This window comes from Oncorhynchus keta, chromosome 19 (assembly GCF_023373465.1).
Source record: "Oncorhynchus keta strain PuntledgeMale-10-30-2019 chromosome 19, Oket_V2, whole genome shotgun sequence".
Taxonomy (NCBI): Eukaryota; Metazoa; Chordata; class Actinopteri; order Salmoniformes; family Salmonidae; genus Oncorhynchus; species Oncorhynchus keta.
This window is the reverse complement of record NC_068439.1, coordinates 70296316-70317711: the sequence shown is the minus strand read 5'-3', so window position 1 is coordinate 70317711 and position 21396 is coordinate 70296316. Positions and strand designations below refer to the sequence as shown.

The following is a 21396-nucleotide window of genomic DNA, read 5'->3' as shown; positions in this document are numbered from 1 at the left end:
CCGGCCGTGATTGGGATTCCCATAGGGCGGCACACAATTGGCCCAGCGTTGTCCAGGTTTGGTCGGGGTAGGCCGTCATTGTAAATAAGAATTTGTTCTTAACTGACTTGCTTAGTTAAATAAAGATAACATTTGCTGTGATTTTACCAGTGGTGTTACATTACATTTAAGTCATTTAGCAGACGCTCTTATCCAGAGCGACTGTTCACCTCTCAGGGTGTTCTCTTTCAATCTTCCACCTCAGAAAAAGGCCTACTGCTCATCTCTTTAAAATGTCTTTGGAACTTTGAGGCTGAGAACAGCAGAATAGTTTTGTAGTCCTAATTGACTCAACCTAGAGGTAGCCATGTATTTCTTTCTAGTCTGGAGTGGCCAGAGTAAAGGGATGGATGGATGGAAATGTAGATATCACTTGTTTCTGATGTCAATGTTGTCCATGTTGGTCCATCCATACCCACAGCCACAGACCTGATCAACAACCTCCTCCAGGTGAAGATGAGGAAGCGCTACAGTGTGGACAAGTCTCTCAGTCACCCCTGGCTCCAGGTAACACACCTGCACAGTGACTACTTTGTCACACTACATTCATCACGTCATTAAATGCAACATGTCTATGATGTTCAGTTCACTCTGCTGTGGAAATAGAACTTACTCCATCTAAGGATCTATGAAAGTCCTCCTGTACTTCTCCTTGCAGTTTAGTAATGACAATACACTCCCCCTACACTTCCCTTCCGTCCTCCAGGACTATCAGACGTGGCTGGACCTGCGGGAGTTTGAGACACGCAGAGGGGAGCGCTACATCACCCACGAGAGCGACGACGCCCGCTGGGAGGAGCACGCCGACGAGCGGAACCTGCATTATCCCAAGCACTTCATCATGGCGCCCAACCTGGACGACATGGAAGAGGACCCCTAGTGGCTGGGAGGACTACCTGCAGGCTGCACGTTTCAGGAGTTCACAGGACATCCTGAGACTCGGAGACCCATAGCTAGTGCTTGGGTCCCTGGAACCTGCTACTGCTGGCGAAGACTGTAAGCTTAAACAGGGGGAGATGCATGTACCCTATATGTTTGTGCATAAAGGTGTCATTGTGCATTACCACATGGAACAGACAGGAGGCGCTGCAGTGGACAAGCAGCTGTATGGTGGTACAGTAGCATGGGAACACATTCGTGGTGTTGTGAGGAAAGGAGCGACGATCGAGATCGAGTATCTTCAGGTTGTTTGGTTTTCATCACATTCCAGAGACCTTACGTATGTGGATTCTCTCTCCACTGACTGTCTCTACAAGCCATAATATACAGACCTCATATTCAACTCTGGACCTAGATGCCATTTCCACTGCATTTTTTCATTCTTTCCCTCTAATCAAGGACTGATTTAGACCTGGGACACCAGGTGGGTGCAATTAATTATCAGGTAGAACAGAAAACCATCAGGCTCCAGACGTCGTAGGGTTGAATTGTTGAATACCTCTGACATACAGTCTGTCTCTTGAGCCTGAAAGACGAACCCTAAGTGGTTGGTTAGTTGGGGACTCCCTCAGCAACAGTAATAAACATTTGCACTGCCATTCAACCCAGAAAAATGGCTACAGTAAAAGATGGTTTGGACCAAATCCAAGAGACATTTCAGCTTTTCGGCTTCTATAGCATATTTTTCTAATGTTGTTAGTGTATCATGTGTATTTGAAATCTCACGACTACATTGATTTGTTAATTTACCATGAGTGCTATTTTTTGAAAACATTTATTTCCAATGGTTTCATGTAAGGCTGTTGAACTCGAAAACATACAAAATATGCTGATGTTTTGAATATATATTGAATATATTTTGCTTATTCGATAGGATGTTTTTTGCACTATTTGTTAACACCTGTAATCTCTGGCTCCCTTATTGGATGCTTTGAATGAAGTTGTGAACCAATCAGCAGCTGCTACACACGGTCTTAACCCCCCTTAGAAAAATACCTGAGAAAAACCCCCAGCAAAAATAATACCGGTCTATCCAAAGCCTGAGAAATCTTCCCATAGAAATAATTACATTTTTTAAGATTCTACCTTTATTTTTGTATCAAATTCTGGATGTCAATTGAATGGAGTAGAGTGCTAAGTGTCACAAAAACATTGATAGGACCAAGCCTAGATAATTGTAGATGTTAATTCTCTGCTCTCAGCCATAGCTTACAAATGTGTTTTTTTCTCTCCAATGAAGTAAAGATAGTTGAGAAATGTTTTTTTTTAATTCAAGAACTGATGTGACGACCTCGGGGCTCTGCCTTATTTATTTTCCTTCTCATTTCATTTCATTACATGTGTTGTGTTTGTACGGATGATTGAGTGGATTCCCACTCAACGCCAGACCTGCTGCTGTACCCCAGTGAGGGAGCTGCAAGGCCAAGGCAGATTCACAAAGGATTTTATCCCAAATGGCACCCTATTCCTTATATAGAGCACTACTTCTGACTTAAGCTGTGGTCAAAACCCGTGCACTATATAGGGGATAGGGTGCCATTTGGGATGCTGACAAAGTCTGATCAGTGACAAAGTGACAAAAAGCATGGTAGGATAAAAAGACTGCAGCAGATAAATGGACTGAGTACTCTGTACTATGTCAAACAAGCCAACAGCAGATAAATGGACTGAGTACTCTGTACTATGTCAAACAAGCCAACAGCAGATAAATGGACTGAGTACTCTGTACTATGTCAAACAAGCCAACAGCAGATAAATGGACTGAGTACTCTGTACTATGTCAAACAAGCCAACAACAGATAAATGGACTGAGTACTCTGTACTATGTCAAACAAGCCAACAGCAGATAAATGGACTGAGTACTCTGTACTATGTCAAACAAGCCAACAGCAGATAAATGGACTGAGTACTCTGTACTATGTCAAACAAGCCAACAGCAGATAAATGGACTGAGTACTCTGTACTATGTCAAACAAGCCAACAGCAGATAAATGGACTGAGTACTCTGTACTATGTCAAACAAGCCAACAGCAGATAAATGGACTGAGTACTCTGTACTATGTCAAACAAGCCAACAGCAGATAAATGGACTGAGTACTCTGTAATATGTCAAACAAGCCAACAGCAGATAAATGGACTGAGTACTCTGTACTATGTCAAACAGGCCAACAGCAGATAAATGGACTGAGTACTCTGTACCATGTCAAACAAGCCAACAGCAGATAAATGGACTGAGTACTCTGTACCATGTCAAACAAGCCAACAACAGATAAATGGACTGAGTACTCTGTACTATGTCAAACAAGCCAACATGTAATATGTCAAACAAGCCAACATGTAATATGTCAAACAAGCCAACAGCAGATAAATGGACTGAGTACTCTGTACTATGTCAAACAAGCCAACAACAGATAAATGGACTGAGTACTCTGTACTATGTCAAACAAGCCAACAACAGATAAATGGACTGAGTACTCTGTACTATGTCAAACAAGCCAACAACAGATAAATGGACTGAGTACTCTGTAATATGTCAAACAAGCCAACAGCAGATAAATGGACTGAGTACTCTGTACTATGTCAAACAAGCCAACAGCAGATAAATGGACTGAGTACTCTGTACCATGTCAAACAAGCCAACAGCAGATAAATGGACTGAGTACTCTGTACCATGTCAAACAAGCCAACAACAGATAAATGGACTGAGTACTCTGTACTATGTCAAACAAGCCAACATGTAATATGTCAAACAAGCCAACATGTAATATGTCAAACAAGCCAACAGCAGATAAATGGACTGAGTACTCTGTACTATGTCAAACAAGCCAACAGCAGATAAATGGACTGAGTACTCTGTACTATGTCAAACAAGCCAACAACAGATAAATGGACTGAGTACTCTGTAATATGTCAAACAAGCCAACATGTAATATGTCAAACAAGCCAACAGCAGATAAATGGACTGAGTACTCTGTACTATGTCAAACAAGCCAACAACAGATAAATGGACTGAGTACTCTGTAATATGTCAAACAAGCCAACAGCAGATAAATGGACTGAGTACTCTGTACCATGTCAAACAAGCCAACAGCAGATAAATGGACTGAGTACTCTGTACTATGTCAAACAAGCCAACAACAGATAAATGGACTGAGTACTCTGTAATATGTCAAACAAGCCAACAGCAGATAAATGAACTGAGTACTCTGTAATATGTCAAACAAGCCAACAACAGATACATGGACTGAGTACTCTGTAATATGTCAAACAAGCCAACAACAGATAAATGGACTGAGTACTCTGTACTATGTCAAACAAGCCAATAGCAGATAAATGGACTGAGTACTCTGTAATATGTCAAACAAGCCAACAACAGATAAATGGACTGAGTCCTCTGTAATATGTCAAACAAGCCAACAACAGATAAATGGACTGAGTACTCTGTAATATGTCAAACAAGCCAACAACAGATAAATGGACTGAGTACTCTGTACTATGTCAAACAAGCCAATAGCAGATAAATGGACTGAGTACTCTGTAATATGTCAAACAAGCCAACAACAGATAAATGGACTGAGTACTCTGTAATATGTCAAACAAGCCAACAGCAGATAAATGGACTGAGTACTCTGTAATATGTCAAACAAGCCAACAGCAGATAAATGGACTGAGTACTCTGTAATATGTCAAACAAGCCAACAGCAGATACATGGACTGAGTACTCTGTAATATGTCAAACAAGCCAACAGCAGATAAATGGACTGAGTACTCTGTACCATGTCAAACAAGCCAACAACAGATAAATGGACTGAGTACTCTGTACTATGTCAAACAAGCCAACATGTAATATGTCAAACAAGCCAACATGTAATATGTCAAACAAGCCAACAGCAGATAAATGGACTGAGTACTCTGTACTATGTCAAACAAGCCAACAGCAGATAAATGGACTGAGTACTCTGTACTATGTCAAACAAGCCAACAACAGATAAATGGACTGAGTACTCTGTAATATGTCAAACAAGCCAACATGTAATATGTCAAACAAGCCAACAGCAGATAAATGGACTGAGTACTCTGTACTATGTCAAACAAGCCAACAACAGATAAATGGACTGAGTACTCTGTAATATGTCAAACAAGCCAACAGCAGATAAATGGACTGAGTACTCTGTACCATGTCAAACAAGCCAACAGCAGATAAATGGACTGAGTACTCTGTACTATGTCAAACAAGCCAACAACAGATAAATGGACTGAGTACTCTGTAATATGTCAAACAAGCCAACAGCAGATAAATGGACTGAGTACTCTGTAATATGTCAAACAAGCCAACAGCAGATAAATGGACTGAGTCCTCTGTAATATGTCAAACAAGCCAACAACAGATAAATGGACTGAGTACTCTGTAATATGTCAAACAAGCCAACAACAGATACATGGACTGAGTACTCTGTACTATGTCAAACAAGCCAATAGCAGATAAATGGACTGAGTACTCTGTAATATGTCAAACAAGCCAACAACAGATAAATGGACTGAGTACTCTGTAATATGTCAAACAAGCCAACAACAGATAAATGGACTGAGTCCTCTGTAATATGTCAAACAAGCCAACAGCAGATAAATGGACTGAGTACTCTGTACTATGTCAAACAAGCCAACAGCAGATAAATGGACTGAGTACTCTGTACTATGTCAAACAAGCCAACAGCAGATAAATGGACTGAGTACTCTGTACTATGTCAAACAAGCCAACAACAGATAAATGGACTGAGTACTCTGTACTATGTCAAACAAGCCAACAGCAGATAAATGGACTGAGTACTCTGTACTATGTCAAACAAGCCAACAGCAGATAAATGGACTGAGTACTCTGTACTATGTCAAACAAGCCAACAGCAGATAAATGGACTGAGTACTCTGTACTATGTCAAACAAGCCAACAGCAGATAAATGGACTGAGTACTCTGTACTATGTCAAACAAGCCAACAGCAGATAAATGGACTGAGTACTCTGTACTATGTCAAACAAGCCAACAGCAGATAAATGGACTGAGTACTCTGTAATATGTCAAACAAGCCAACAGCAGATAAATGGACTGAGTACTCTGTACTATGTCAAACAGGCCAACAGCAGATAAATGGACTGAGTACTCTGTACCATGTCAAACAAGCCAACAGCAGATAAATGGACTGAGTACTCTGTACCATGTCAAACAAGCCAACAACAGATAAATGGACTGAGTACTCTGTACTATGTCAAACAAGCCAACATGTAATATGTCAAACAAGCCAACATGTAATATGTCAAACAAGCCAACAGCAGATAAATGGACTGAGTACTCTGTACTATGTCAAACAAGCCAACAACAGATAAATGGACTGAGTACTCTGTACTATGTCAAACAAGCCAACAACAGATAAATGGACTGAGTACTCTGTACTATGTCAAACAAGCCAACAACAGATAAATGGACTGAGTACTCTGTAATATGTCAAACAAGCCAACAGCAGATAAATGGACTGAGTACTCTGTACTATGTCAAACAAGCCAACAGCAGATAAATGGACTGAGTACTCTGTACCATGTCAAACAAGCCAACAGCAGATAAATGGACTGAGTACTCTGTACCATGTCAAACAAGCCAACAACAGATAAATGGACTGAGTACTCTGTACTATGTCAAACAAGCCAACATGTAATATGTCAAACAAGCCAACATGTAATATGTCAAACAAGCCAACAGCAGATAAATGGACTGAGTACTCTGTACTATGTCAAACAAGCCAACAGCAGATAAATGGACTGAGTACTCTGTACTATGTCAAACAAGCCAACAACAGATAAATGGACTGAGTACTCTGTAATATGTCAAACAAGCCAACATGTAATATGTCAAACAAGCCAACAGCAGATAAATGGACTGAGTACTCTGTACTATGTCAAACAAGCCAACAACAGATAAATGGACTGAGTACTCTGTAATATGTCAAACAAGCCAACAGCAGATAAATGGACTGAGTACTCTGTACCATGTCAAACAAGCCAACAGCAGATAAATGGACTGAGTACTCTGTACTATGTCAAACAAGCCAACAACAGATAAATGGACTGAGTACTCTGTAATATGTCAAACAAGCCAACAGCAGATAAATGAACTGAGTACTCTGTAATATGTCAAACAAGCCAACAACAGATACATGGACTGAGTACTCTGTAATATGTCAAACAAGCCAACAACAGATAAATGGACTGAGTACTCTGTACTATGTCAAACAAGCCAATAGCAGATAAATGGACTGAGTACTCTGTAATATGTCAAACAAGCCAACAACAGATAAATGGACTGAGTCCTCTGTAATATGTCAAACAAGCCAACAACAGATAAATGGACTGAGTACTCTGTAATATGTCAAACAAGCCAACAACAGATAAATGGACTGAGTACTCTGTACTATGTCAAACAAGCCAATAGCAGATAAATGGACTGAGTACTCTGTAATATGTCAAACAAGCCAACAACAGATAAATGGACTGAGTACTCTGTAATATGTCAAACAAGCCAACAGCAGATAAATGGACTGAGTACTCTGTAATATGTCAAACAAGCCAACAGCAGATAAATGGACTGAGTACTCTGTAATATGTCAAACAAGCCAACAGCAGATACATGGACTGAGTACTCTGTAATATGTCAAACAAGCCAACAGCAGATAAATGGACTGAGTACTCTGTACCATGTCAAACAAGCCAACAACAGATAAATGGACTGAGTACTCTGTACTATGTCAAACAAGCCAACATGTAATATGTCAAACAAGCCAACATGTAATATGTCAAACAAGCCAACAGCAGATAAATGGACTGAGTACTCTGTACTATGTCAAACAAGCCAACAGCAGATAAATGGACTGAGTACTCTGTACTATGTCAAACAAGCCAACAACAGATAAATGGACTGAGTACTCTGTAATATGTCAAACAAGCCAACATGTAATATGTCAAACAAGCCAACAGCAGATAAATGGACTGAGTACTCTGTACTATGTCAAACAAGCCAACAACAGATAAATGGACTGAGTACTCTGTAATATGTCAAACAAGCCAACAGCAGATAAATGGACTGAGTACTCTGTACCATGTCAAACAAGCCAACAGCAGATAAATGGACTGAGTACTCTGTACTATGTCAAACAAGCCAACAACAGATAAATGGACTGAGTACTCTGTAATATGTCAAACAAGCCAACAGCAGATAAATGGACTGAGTACTCTGTAATATGTCAAACAAGCCAACAGCAGATAAATGGACTGAGTCCTCTGTAATATGTCAAACAAGCCAACAACAGATAAATGGACTGAGTACTCTGTAATATGTCAAACAAGCCAACAACAGATACATGGACTGAGTACTCTGTACTATGTCAAACAAGCCAATAGCAGATAAATGGACTGAGTACTCTGTAATATGTCAAACAAGCCAACAACAGATAAATGGACTGAGTACTCTGTAATATGTCAAACAAGCCAACAACAGATAAATGGACTGAGTCCTCTGTAATATGTCAAACAAGCCAACAACAGATAAATGGACTGAGTACTCTGTAATATGTCAAACAAGCCAACAACAGATAAATGGACTGAGTACTCTGTACTATGTCAAACAAGCCAATAGCAGATAAATGGACTGAGTACTCTGTAATATGTCAAACAAGCCAACAACAGATAAATGGACTGAGTACTCTGTAATATGTCAAACAAGCCAACAGCAGATAAATGGACTGAGTACTCTGTAATATGTCAAACAAGCCAACAGCAGATAAATGGACTGAGTACTCTGTAATATGTCAAACAAGCCAACAGCAGATACATGGACTGAGTACTCTGTAATATGTCAAACAAGCCAACATGTAATATGTCAAACAAGCCAACAGCAGATAAATGGACTGAGTACTCTGTACTATGACAAACAAGCCAATAGCAGATAAATGGACTGAGTACTCTGTACTATGTCAAACAAGCCAACAGCAGATAAATGGACTGAGTACTCTGTACTATGTCAAACAAGCCAACAGCAGATAAATGGACTGAGTACTCTGTACTATGTCAAACAAGCCAATAGCAGATAAATGGACTGAGTACTCTGTACTATGTCAAACAAGCCAACAGCAGATAAATGGACTGAGTACTCTGTACTATGTCAAACAAGCCAACAGCAGATAAATGGACTGAGTACTCTGTAATATGTCAAACAAGCCAACATGTAATATGTCAAACAAGCCAACAGCAGATAAATGGACTGAGTACTCTGTACTATGTCAAACAAGCCAATAGCAGATAAATGGACTGAGTACTCTGTACTATGTCAAACAAGCCAACAGCAGATAAATGGACTGAGTACTCTGTACTATGTCAAACAAGCCAACAGCAGATAAATGGACTGAGTACTCTGTACTATGTCAAACAAGCCAACAGCAGATAAATGGACTGAGTACTCTGTACTATGTCAAACAAGCCAACAGCAGATAAATGGACTGAGTACTCTGTACTATGTCAAACAAGCCAACAGCAGATAAATGGACTGAGTACTCTGTACTATGTCAAACAAGCCAACAGCAGATAAATGGACTGAGTACTCTGTACTATGTCAAACAAGCCAACAGCAGATAAATGGACTGAGTACTCTTTACTATGTCAAACAAGCCAACAGCAGATAAATGGACTGAGTACTCTGTAATATGTCAAACAAGCCAACATGTAATATGTCAAACAAGCCAACAGCAGATAAATGGACTGAGTACTCTGTACTATGTCAAACAAGCCAACAGCAGATAAATGGACCGAGTACTCTGTAATATGTCAAACAAGCCAACAGCAGATAAATGGACTGAGTACTCTGTAATATGTCAAACAAGCCAACAACAGATAAATGGACTGAGTACTCTGTACTATGTCAAACAAGCCAACAACAGATAAATGGACTGAGTACTCTGTAATATGTCAAACAAGCCAACAGCAGATAAATGGACTGAGTACTCTGTACTATGTCAAACAAGCCAACAGCAGATAAATGGACTGAGTACTCTGTACTATGTCAAACAAGCCAACATGTAATATGTCAAACAAGCCAACAGCAGATAAATGGACTGAGTACTCTGTACTATGTCAAACAAGCCAACAGCAGATAAATGGACTGAGTACTCTGTAATATGTCAAACAAGCCAACAACAGATAAATGGACTGAGTACTCTGTACTATGTCAAACAAGCCAACAACAGATAAATGGACTGAGTACTCTGTAATATGTCAAACAAGCCAACAGCAGATAAATGGACTGAGTACTCTGTACTATGTCAAACAAGCCAACAGCAGATAAATGGACTGAGTACTCTGTACTATGTCAAACAAGCCAACAGCAGATAAATGGACTGAGTACTCTGTAATATGTCAAACAAGCCAACAACAGATAAATGGACTGAGTACTCTGTACTATGTCAAACAAGCCAACATGTAATATGTCAAACAAGCCAACAGCAGATAAATGGACTGAGTACTCTGTACTGTGTCAAACAAGCCAACAGCAGATAAATGGACTGAGTACTCTGTACTATGTCAAACATGCCAACAGCAGATAAATGGACTTAGTACTCTGCACTATGTCAAACAAGACAACAACAGATAAATGGACTGAGTACTCTGTAATATGTCAAACAAGCCAACAGCAGATAAATGGACTGAGTCCTCTGTAATATGTCAAACAAGCCAACAACAGATAAATGGACTGAGTACTCTGTACTATGTCAAACAAGCCAACAGCAGATAAATGGACTTAGTACTCTGCACTATGTCAAACAAGCCAACAACAGATAAATGGACTGAGTCCTCTGTACTATGTCAAACAAGCCAACAACAGATAAATGGACTGAGTACTCTGTACTATGTCAAACAAGCCAACAGCAGATAAATGGACTGAGTACTCTGTAATATGTCAAACAAGCCAACAGCAGATAAATGGACTGAGTACTCTGTACTATGTCAAACAAGCCAACAACAGATAAATGGACTGAGTACTCTGTACTATGTCAAACAAGCCAACAGCAGATAAATGGACTGAGTACTCTGTACTATGTCAAACAAGCCAACAGCAGATAAATGGACTGAGTACTCTGTACTATGTCAAACAAGCCAACAGCAGATAAATGGACTGAGTACTCTGTACTATGTCAAACAAGCCAACAGCAGATAAATGGACTTAGTACTCTGTACTATGTCAAACAAGCCAACAGCAGATAAATGGACTGAGTACTCTGTACTATGTCAAACAAGCCAACAGCAGATAAATGGACTTAGTACTCTGTACGATGTCAAACAAGCCAACAACAGATAAATGGACTGAGTACTCTGTACTATGTCAAACAAGCCAACAGCAGATAAATGGACTGAGTACTCTGTACTATGTCAAACAAGCCAACAGCAGATAAATGGACTGAGTACTCTGTACTATGTCAAACAAGCCAACAGCAGATAAATGGACTGAGTACTCTGCACTATGTCAAACAAGCCAACAGCAGATAAATGGACTGAGTACTCTGTAATATGTCAAACAAGCCAACAGCAGATAAATGGACTGAGTACTCTGTACTATGTCAAACAAGCCAACATGTTGGTTGAAGACAGAAATCCATAATTTGTGTGTGTGTCACATTTTGGCTTTGTTTGGCGTTTCTCCCATCCCAAAACATGGGCACGTCCGTTTGAATGATGACCTCACAGCTTGTCCATGCTAATAGCGGTTGACATACAAACACATTTTAAATCAAATAGAACGTTTGACACCACTAGCTGACACCAATGGAACCAAGTGCAGTCATATGCAGGATACTAACCCAGTTACATATTAATGACAATACAGAATACAATGAATGCATTCATTTAATTTATAGTATCAAATGATTTAAATGTTGTGTGCAGGGACAAAAATGATGATTGTTGTTTTATGTTTAAACACCAAATGACTCAATTGAAATTCCAGTATGTTTTCTTCACACTCCCTATTTTGGTATTAGTCTATTTTCAGTCTCAATCCACCCCTTTGGATTGTGAAACAATGTTGTGGTATGATGTTTTCCATGCTGTATGTTCAGTACAAAGCACACGTAGAAGGGTGATGATTTCAACCTGAGATTCATTTAGTCTGTGCTGCCACTGGATTGGCAGATGTCAATGTTTTCTATATTCCAATATTCACATATCTAATAATAAATAAATGCCTCGGACAGTACCGTAGAGAATTTACTACTTATTTCATTTGCAGCTCGTGTCCCCTTGGTTTTATTTATCAGATTATATTGCGGTGTTCCAGACAAAGGAACATATTCTACCTTTATGTAAGAGAACTCACAGTGAATCATTATCTGCGTAAGATAGGCCATACAACATAACACACAAATGCATCCTATTTTAGTGAAATGTTTTAAACGAGCAAGTATTCTTGATCATTTAATTGGTCGAGGGACTGAGGAAACTATGGGACGCCTGCATCCCTAATGGGACCCTATTCCCAATGTAGTGCACAACTTTTAATCAGTGCCCTATATGGGGAATAGGGTACCATTTGGGAGACAACCAACAGAGTCAGAAGAACTGGGGTAAAGAGCTCTCTTTATGTCGCTAATCTGTGTAGTTAAATCCAACTGTCACAGTGCCAGTGTAGCCTGCCACATTTCATTGTGCCATATGTTAGATGAACAGAGTTGTTTGTGGCTGGGGAAGAAAATAAATGGTTAACTACTGCTGTGTAACGATAGCACCATATGTTGAGGCCTGTAGATGGCCCCAGAAAATGCTTCCTATCGCTCTACAAGTTTGAGCAGGAAAAGATTTCTGTTGCCTTTCTAAGAAATCTTCTAAGATTTCTTTCAAAATGTAAATATGCTGATACACTGGATTAATACCAGAATATGTTCAGTCTTAATCGTATGAAAATGTGGTTCCAAGACAAAGAGAACGATAATATACACCGGAAAATGTTTTGTAATGACTTTTAATCATTCAGTCTTTAATATGATATGACTCATTAAGTCTTTAATATGATAGCTTTATGTTAGGGTCGCTCAGTTTTTTTGGGCTGGTTATTATGGCTACGGTAATCGGCCTGTGTAATAGTATCCTTTAATTGCTACTGGTGCAGTGAGGGAGAGCCTGTCAGAGCAAAACACAGCATGCTGTGAGTGGCTGACTGTGTCCCAAATGACACCCTATTGCCTATGTAGTGCACAACTTTTGACCCGAGCCCATAGGGCTCTGTTCAAAAGTAGTGCACTATATAGGTAATAGGCTGTCATCTGGGATGCATACGCTATCTACTAACTCCACGTTCACCAGATTGCTTCAAGATGTGGAGACAGCCAGGCACCACATGGCCAAGGGCCATGAATGGTTTCCTATAGCTTCAGACACTGTGACCTAGAGTGACGTTCTTCTGACTGATCAAAGTTACATTGTCTACCACTCCCTCAGTGAGGCAAGGTATGTTGGTCTAATGAACATGTAGATGATAGAGAAATATGGCAACCACCATCTTCCCTCAGTGAGGCAAGGTACATAATTCTTAGGATTTTATCAGCACTTCAGTTAAACTTTTCAAACCAAAAATCTTGTGTATATAATCCTGTGTGGCTCAGATGGTAGAGCATGGCGCTTGAAATGCCAGGTTTGTGGGTTCGATTCCCACTGGGGACTAGTAAGGAAAAAAGTATGAAAATGTATGAACTCACTATTCTAAGTTGCTCTGGATAAGAATGTCTGCTAAATTATAAATGTGTAATCAAGGTATAGTGCAACTTTTAAGTGAGTTGATACACAGCCTCTGAAGTGCAGAAGAACCCGTGGTGAGTCTCTATGTCTGTTCTTTACGAAAGGCCAAGCTCACTGAAGCCAGCCACAGGCAGGGGCGCTGGGCCCTTCTTGGGCACTGGGGCCATCTTCTTCCCCCCCTTGGACTGCTCAGACTCGGGCCTGGTGAGCCGACTATGGTTGAGCATGGTGAAGAACTGGAACCTCTCGCCCATCTTCAGGGGGTTGGTCAGCATGTCATAGCCCTGGATCAACTGGGCCCTTGTGGACGGGTCTGCACAGTTCCTCAGCAGCACCTGAAGACACAACATTGCAATTAGACAAAGATAATTGAGTGGAGGGCAAAGTAAAAGTAAAATACCAAGTTATCTTGAAAGCCCCGATTGGCAGTTGAAAACCATGAGCTTCCACTTAACTTAATGCTTTGACAGAAACTGATACAGATGCAAGCGGATTGTTATGATTGTTTATATAGTGGTCACCTTAGCCCCATGTACAAAGAAGTGGAACAGGGAAGTGTGCACACAGGGTTCCTACTCACCTGTAAGCGTGTATCGATTCCCATATTTTTCAGGAAGTCTTTCTGAGAGACAGGGCCCATGCAGGCCACCGTAGCTCCAGCCATCCTCCTCAGGTAACTGTAGTCCACATCAGCAGTCAGGTCAGCAGAGCCGGGCGAGGCTAGGACATCATGGAGCTTATGACCTTTAAAACCCTGGGGGTGGGGGACAGGTGGTGTTTTGATGTTATGACAGAAATGGTAGACATGACTACTGCAAACTACTACAGTTCATTATATGTGTATCGTTACATTTTCATTTGATTTAATTCATTTGTTAAAAAATTACATTGATCTGAAATAATTTCCTTTTTTATACCAAATCAGGTCTCTCCTCTCATGAGCAACGATTGATAACATTTTTATCTAGTTACATAAATGTGAGCCTGCCTGAAACATGGCTGCCTTGTTAACCTCTTGAAGCTAGGGGGCACTATTTCTATTTTTGTAAAAATAACGTTCCCAAAGTAAACGGCCTATGTCTCAGGACCAGATACTAGAATATGCATATAATTGACAGATTATGATAGAAAACACTCTAAAGTTTCTAAAACTGTAAAAATATCGTCTGTGAGTATTACAGAACTGATATTGCAGGCGAAAGCCTGAGAAAAATCCAATCAGGAAGTGACTCTTATTTTGAAAGCTCTGTGTTCCTATGCATCACTATTGACCATTGAAAGGGATATCAATGAGATTCCTTTTTTCTATGGCTTCCCTAAGGTGTCTACATTTTTTAGACATAGTTTCAAGCCTTTATTTTGAAGAATGAGCGTGAACGACCACATTACGTAAGTGGTCAGGTGGGGGCTCTCAGAGTGATTTTTGCGCAAAAGCGAGAGTCGGCCATTGTTTCCCCCGGTCCTAGTGAAAAGCCAACTGTCCCGGTTGATATATTATCGAATAGATATTTGAAAAACACCTTGAGGATTGATTATAAAAAACGTTTGCCATGTTTCTGTCGACATTTTTGATATAATTTGGAATTTTTGTCTGTGTTGTCGTGACCGCTATTTCCGGTGGATTCCTGGGCATAACACACCAAACTAACGGAGGTATTTGGATATAAAAGATATCTTTATGGAACAAAAGGAACATTTGCTGTCTAACTGGGAGTCTCGTGAGTGAAAACATCCGAAGATCAAAGGTAAACGGTTAATTTGATTGCTTTTCTGATTTTCGTGACCAAACTTCCTGATGCTAAGTGTACATAATGCTATGCTAGGCTATAGATAAACTTACACAAACGCTTGTATTGCTTTCGCTGTAAAGCATAATTTCAAAATCTGAGACGACAGGGTGATTAACAAAAGGCTAAGCTGTGTTTCGCTATATTTCACTTGTGATTTCATGAATATGAATATTTTCTATAATTTTTTTTTGAATGTTGCGCTATGCTATTCAGCGTTGCTGATGGCAAATATACCGGATCCGGGATGGGTAGTTCTTTAACAGATGGAGTTCTGTGATTCCCTGTCTTTTGAAGGAGGGGGTCGCTTGCTTGACCCCCCTTTTCATCACACACATCAGTGAGTCCCAAAGCCTGGGAGCCAGGCAGGGAGAACCCACCCCTCTTAATAGGGGCCAGATGGGGCTGGGTTAGGGTGTAGCCCCAGGAACAGAACTGGAGGGTAGTTGACCCTGATTTCCGTGTGCCACCAGCAAAGGGCAAGAGAGGCATGTCGACTTCCTGCATCTGTTTCCTTGTAGCTGAGGCTCACTCGGCTAATCACTTTACCACACACACACACAGACCGTATTAAAACCAGCTGATAAACGGGCCACGTTGGAGACATGATGACACTCACTCTGAACGTGTCCATCTTGGTCCCGTCGTGCCCATAGTCAGCAATCAGTGCAGCACCCCCATCCTCGGTGATCCGATTGGCTAGGCGCTGGACGATGACCCCTCCCTCCGGGCAGACCTCCACGTGCCGTCTCTTTTCATCTGCCTAGGAGGTAAGGGGTTTCAGAACAAAAACAAGAGCGTCTCTGCTTACCTGTATGGGTGAAGCAGGGGCCTGAGCACACACATCAGCAATCATACATGACTTTGCTTCCAATTCATCTCCACTTCGCAGCACTGGCTCTAAGCCCCAAGGCATCACAAAACCAGGAGGGGTTAGCTTTGGTGGGTTAGGATAGATCCCAAATGGCACCCTATTCCCTCTATAGTGCATTACTTTTGATCAGAGCCCCATTGGGCCCGGTCAAAAGTAGTGCACTATAAAGGGAATGGGGTGCAATTTGGGAAATACCCCTAGACTATCAGGTAACACATGTTGGGACATCTATGAGGAAAAAATAGACTAAAGTGGAGTATTAAAACCTATAGGCCTGTCTACTTGTAATTGAAAACCCCATTAGACCACAGAGATGACAGAGCAACAGATAAGATTATGTAGGGCTTTTAACTGGCGAGCGCAGAGAGAACAGTTAACAAACTCTACTACAGTATGTGGAACCCGGGATACACAGACAGTCAGGCAGGGGCAGCAGCCATTAGCCAGGATTTAAAACCAGTAAGGGGGTTTCACCCAAGTTCACTCATGATGTAAGGCTTTGGCAGGCTGTTCAAAGCCCCTGCACTCTTCCAGTGAGGCCAGATCAAATAGGTTGGTACTGTATATACTGCAGAAACACTGGTAATAAAAACCAGATGCTGCACAGATGTTCAAACTTTTAAGGAAAAAGGAGTTTGTCGAGCAATTTGACTGTGTTTGTGTCAATGTAGGCTTCAGCAAAGATATAACTGTTTTCAATCTAGGAGACATCCATTCACATTGAACATCAGCGATAGATACATTTTGATGAGTCCGATAAAATGCTTACAATCATTTTTATTTGAATCTTTCAACTGATCCATACATACAAACTAAACGTGATAAGATTTTTTTTCTTTGTTTTTAAAGATGGTTAAGCATCAACATGCAGCACTCACCTGTATGAGTTGAGTAGAGGCCAGAGTGGGAGCTGGCACTATGACAAGCCTCAGCTTTCCTGGCTCATCTGGGTCAATATCCACCATCACCTCCCTCCAGCCCTTCTCTGTTCCCTGGGCCCACATCACAATCAATGCACAACACAATGCAATGGATCAAATGATAATTACAATAACTTAATTCTTTGTGATCTGCTATCAAGATCTATCTGTATCATCAAAACAGCTGGTGAAGTAAATGTACCTGGAATTTGTGGATGGGTAAGGCATCAAAGAACTCGTGAGCGAGGTAGATGCTGAAGCCTGTTTGAAATTAAAAAAAATGACAATAAATAGGACTAATAGTAGATAGAATAAAAACTGTACCAGAGGCACACAACAAGTTAGAGGAAAAACCAAAATAAATGGAGAAACTTATTCATGAAAGATCAAGTGTAATATATTATAAAAAATAAAGCAAACTGGATGGAACACGGGGAAAAATAAAATGCTACCAAAAATATTTTACTGAAACTTCTGAAAAATGATGGAGTCACCCATGATTCAAAAGATACACTGCTCAAAAAAATAAAGGGAACACTTAAACAACACAATGTAACTCCAAGTCAATCACACTTCTGTGAAATCAAACTGTCCACTTAGGAAGCAACACTGATTGACAATAAATTTCACCTGCTGTTGTGCAAATGGAATAGACAACAGGTGGAAATTATAGGCAACTAGCAAGACACCCCCAATAAAGGAGTGGTTCTGCAGGTGGTAACCACAGACCACTTCTCAGTTCCTATGCTTCCTGGCTGATGTTTTGGTCACTTTTGAATGCTGGCGGTGCTTTCACTCTAGTGAAAGCATGAGATAGTGTCTACAACCCACACAAGTGGCTCAGGTTGTGCAGCTCATCCAGGATGGGACATCAATGCGAGCTGTGGCAAGAAGGTTTGCTGTGTCTGTCAGCGTAGTGTCCAGAGCATGGAGGCACTACCAGGAGACAGGCCAGTACATCAGGAGACGTGGAGGAGGCCGTAGGAGGGCAACATCCCAGCAGCAGGACCGCTACCTCCGCCTTTGTGCAAGGAGGAGCACTGCCAGAGCCCTGCAAAATGACCTCCAGCAGGCCACAAATGTGCATGTGTCTGCTCAAACAGTCAGAAACAGACTCCATGAGGGTGGTATGAAGGCCCGACGTCCACAGGTGGGGGTTGTGCTTACAGCCCAACACCGTGCAGGACGTTTGGCATTTGCCAGAGAACACCAAGATTGGCAAATTCGCCACTGGAGCCCTGTGCTCTTCACAGATGAAAGCAGGTTCACACTGAGCATGTGACAGACATGACAGAGTCTGGAGACGCCGTGGAGAATGTTCTGCTGCCTGCAACATCCTCCAGCATGACCGGTTTGGCGGTGGGTCAGTCATGGTGTGGGGTGGCATTTCTTTGTGGGTCCGCACAGCCCTCCATGTGCTCGCCAGAGGTAGCCTTACTGTCATTAGGTACAGAGATGAGATCCTCAGACGCCTTGTGAGACCATATGCTGGTGTGGTTGGCCCTGGGTTCCTCCTAATGCAAGACAATGCTAGACTTCATGTGACTGGAGTGTGTCAGCAGTTCCTGCAAGAGGAAGGCATTGATGCTATGGACTGGCCCGCCCGTTCCCCAGACCTGAATCCAATTGAGCACATCTGGGACATCATGTCTCGCTCCATCCACTAACACCACATTGCACCACAGACTGTCCATGAGTTGGTGGATGCTTTAGTCCGGGTCTGGGAGGAGATCCCTCAGGAGACCATCCGCCACCTCATCAGGAGCATGCCCAGGCATTGTAGGGAGATCATACAGGTACGTGGAGGCCACACACACTACTGAGTCTCATTTTGACTTGTTTTAAGGACATTACATCAAAGTTGGATCAGCCTGTAGTGTGGTTTTCCACTTTAATTTTGAGTGTGACTCGAAATCCAGACCTCCATGGGTTGATACATTTTATTTCCATTGATAATTTGTGTGATTTTGTTGTCAGCACATTCAACTATGTAAAGAAAAAAGTATTTAATACTTTTAAATGTAATAATTTTAGTGTTCCCTTTATTTTTTTGAGCAGTGTATTTTGAAAGAGGAATCAATTTTAAGCACGTTTTCACTTCAGTCTCCTCCATCTTCACTAACCGATGTTAACTGTAAGGATTTTTTTCCTATTAATTATGTAAAATTAACAGCTGTGCAGAAAGACTCATGTGAAGGCCAAATCACAGAGGAGGAACTTCTTGACACAATTAAAGCCTTTAAGTCTGGGAAAACTCCAGGGTTGGATGGCATACGAGTGGAGGTATACCAAATATTTTTTTGATATACTCAGAGGACAGTTATTAGCATGTTTTAACCACTCCTACAAAAATAATACTCAAGAAGGTGTGTTTTCATTATTTCTGAAACAGGATCCAAGTGGTAAATAAAAAGATCCAGTCCACTTAAAAATTTGGAGGCCCCTTACACTTTAGTGTAAGAATTAGCGCATAGAATAAAAAAGGTATTGTCGGATATTGTTCACCCTAATCAGACAGGTTTTTTACAGGGACGATACATTGGAGATAATATAAGACAAGTACTGGAAACAATAGAACACTATGAAAAATCTTGGAAACCAGGCCTGGTATTCATAGCTGACTTTGAAAAGGCTTTTGATAAAGTACGACTGGAATTTATATATAAATCCCTGGAATATTTCTCTTATAAAATAGGTTAAAGTTATGTACAGTAACCTTAGGGGTAAAATATTAAATAATGGCTACTTCTCTGAAATTATTTAGACTGTCAAGACGAGTAAAACAAGGTTGTCCACTATCGGCATATCTATTTATTATGGTCATCGAAAGGTTAGCTATTAAAATCAGATCCAACAATCTTAAGGGGATAGAAATCAAGGGCTTAAAAAAAAGTTGTCATTGTACGCTGATTCATGCTTTCTTTTAAATCCACTATTTGGATCCCTCCACAGCCTCATAAAGGATCTAGATACTTTTTCTAACCTCTCTGGATTACAACCAAATTATGGTAAATGTATATTATGTATTGGATCATAAAAACATTGTACTTTCAAATCAAATCAAATCAAATTATATTTGTCACATACACATGGTTAGCAGATGTTAATGCGAGTGTAGCGAAATGCTTGTGCTTCTAGTTCCGACAATGCAGTGATAACCAACAAGTAATCTAACTAACAATTCCAAAACTACTGTCTTATACACAGTGTAAGGGGATAAAGAATATGTACATAAGGATATATGAATGAGTGATGGTACAGGGCAGCATACAGTAGATGGTATCGAGTACAGTATATACATATGAGATGAGTATGTAGACAAAGTAAACAAAGTGGCATATTTAAAGTGGCTAGTGATACATGTATTACATAAGGATGCAGTCAATGATATAGAGTACAGTATATACGTATGCATATGAGATGAATAATGTAGGGTAAGTAACATTATATAAGGTAGCATTGTTTAAAGTGGCTAGTGATATATTTACATCATTTCACATCAATTCCCATTATTAAAGTGGCTGGAGTTGGGTCAGTGTCAATGACAGTGTTTTGGCAGCAGCCAATCAATGTTAGTGATGGCTGTTTAACAGTCTGATGGCCTTGAGATAGAAGCTGTTTTTCAGTCTCTCGGTCCCAGCTTTGATGCACCTGTACTGACCTCGCCTTCTGGATGATAGCGGGGTGAACAGGCAGTGGCTCGGGTGGTTGATGTCCTTGATGATCTTTATGGCCTTCCTGTAACATTGGGTGGTGTAGGTGTCCTGGAGGGCAGGTAGTTTGCCCCCGGTGATGCGTTGTGCAGACCTCACTACCCTCTGGAGAGCCTTACGGTTGAGGGCGGAGCAGTTGCCGTACCAGGCGGTGATACAGCCCGCCAGGATGCTCTCGATTGTGCATCTGTAGAAGTTTGTGAGTGCTTTTGGTGACAAGCCGAATTTCTTCAGCCTCCTGAGGTTGAAGAGGCGCTGCTGCGCCTTCTTCACGACGCTGTCAGTGTGAGTGGACCAATTCAGT

General features: G+C 40.9%; 2 protein-coding genes and 1 long non-coding RNA gene across 65 annotated transcripts in view; 1 reads left to right on the top strand and 2 right to left on the bottom strand.

The window, feature by feature from the left end:
- LOC118397888 (serine/threonine-protein kinase D3-like) overlaps positions 1-12263 on the top strand; it is an 80088-nt gene extending 67825 nt beyond the window's left edge. For 4 of the 50 annotated variants that reach the window (XM_052471214.1, XM_052471209.1, XM_052471216.1 and 1 more), the window contains 3 exons: positions 461-546; positions 746-3315; positions 9999-12263. In XM_052471214.1, coding sequence (XP_052327174.1) covers positions 461-546; positions 746-919 — 260 coding nt within the window. In that variant the 3' untranslated portion in view covers positions 920-3315; positions 9999-12263. Of the gene's footprint in view, positions 1-460; positions 547-745; positions 3316-3554; positions 3905-4692; positions 5011-5316; positions 6281-6304 lie in introns of those variants that run through there. The other 46 variants (XM_052471213.1, XM_052471212.1, XM_052471211.1 and 43 more) reach the window with 46 other exon arrangements.
- On the bottom strand, positions 3466-10230 carry LOC127909465 (uncharacterized). Of its 13 annotated transcripts, XR_008071280.1 has the most exons (7): positions 10091-10230; positions 7974-8208; positions 6868-6961; positions 6255-6560; positions 5009-5243; positions 3903-4560; positions 3555-3642 (listed from the first exon to the last, which is right to left on the bottom strand). It is a non-coding gene; the product is annotated as an uncharacterized LOC127909465 (long non-coding RNA). The 13 variants fall into 13 exon arrangements; XR_008071278.1 differs by lacking the exon at positions 6868-6961; XR_008071275.1 differs by lacking the exon at positions 7974-8208 and having other exon boundaries at positions 6868-7102.
- A 746-nt stretch (positions 12264-13009) lies between the features above and the next one.
- Positions 13010-21396, bottom strand: part of ndufaf7 (NADH:ubiquinone oxidoreductase complex assembly factor 7) — a 23181-nt gene continuing 14794 nt past the window's right edge. For both annotated transcript variants that reach the window (XM_035794509.2, XM_035794508.2), the window contains exons 7-11: positions 17582-17640; positions 17338-17451; positions 16205-16348; positions 14379-14552; positions 13010-14133 (exon numbers count right to left, since the gene is read on the bottom strand). In XM_035794509.2, the coding sequence (XP_035650402.1) occupies positions 13894-14133; positions 14379-14552; positions 16205-16348; positions 17338-17451; positions 17582-17640 (731 nt within the window). In that variant the 3' untranslated portion in view covers positions 13010-13893. The remainder of the gene's footprint in view (positions 14134-14378; positions 14553-16204; positions 16349-17337; positions 17452-17581; positions 17641-21396) is intronic.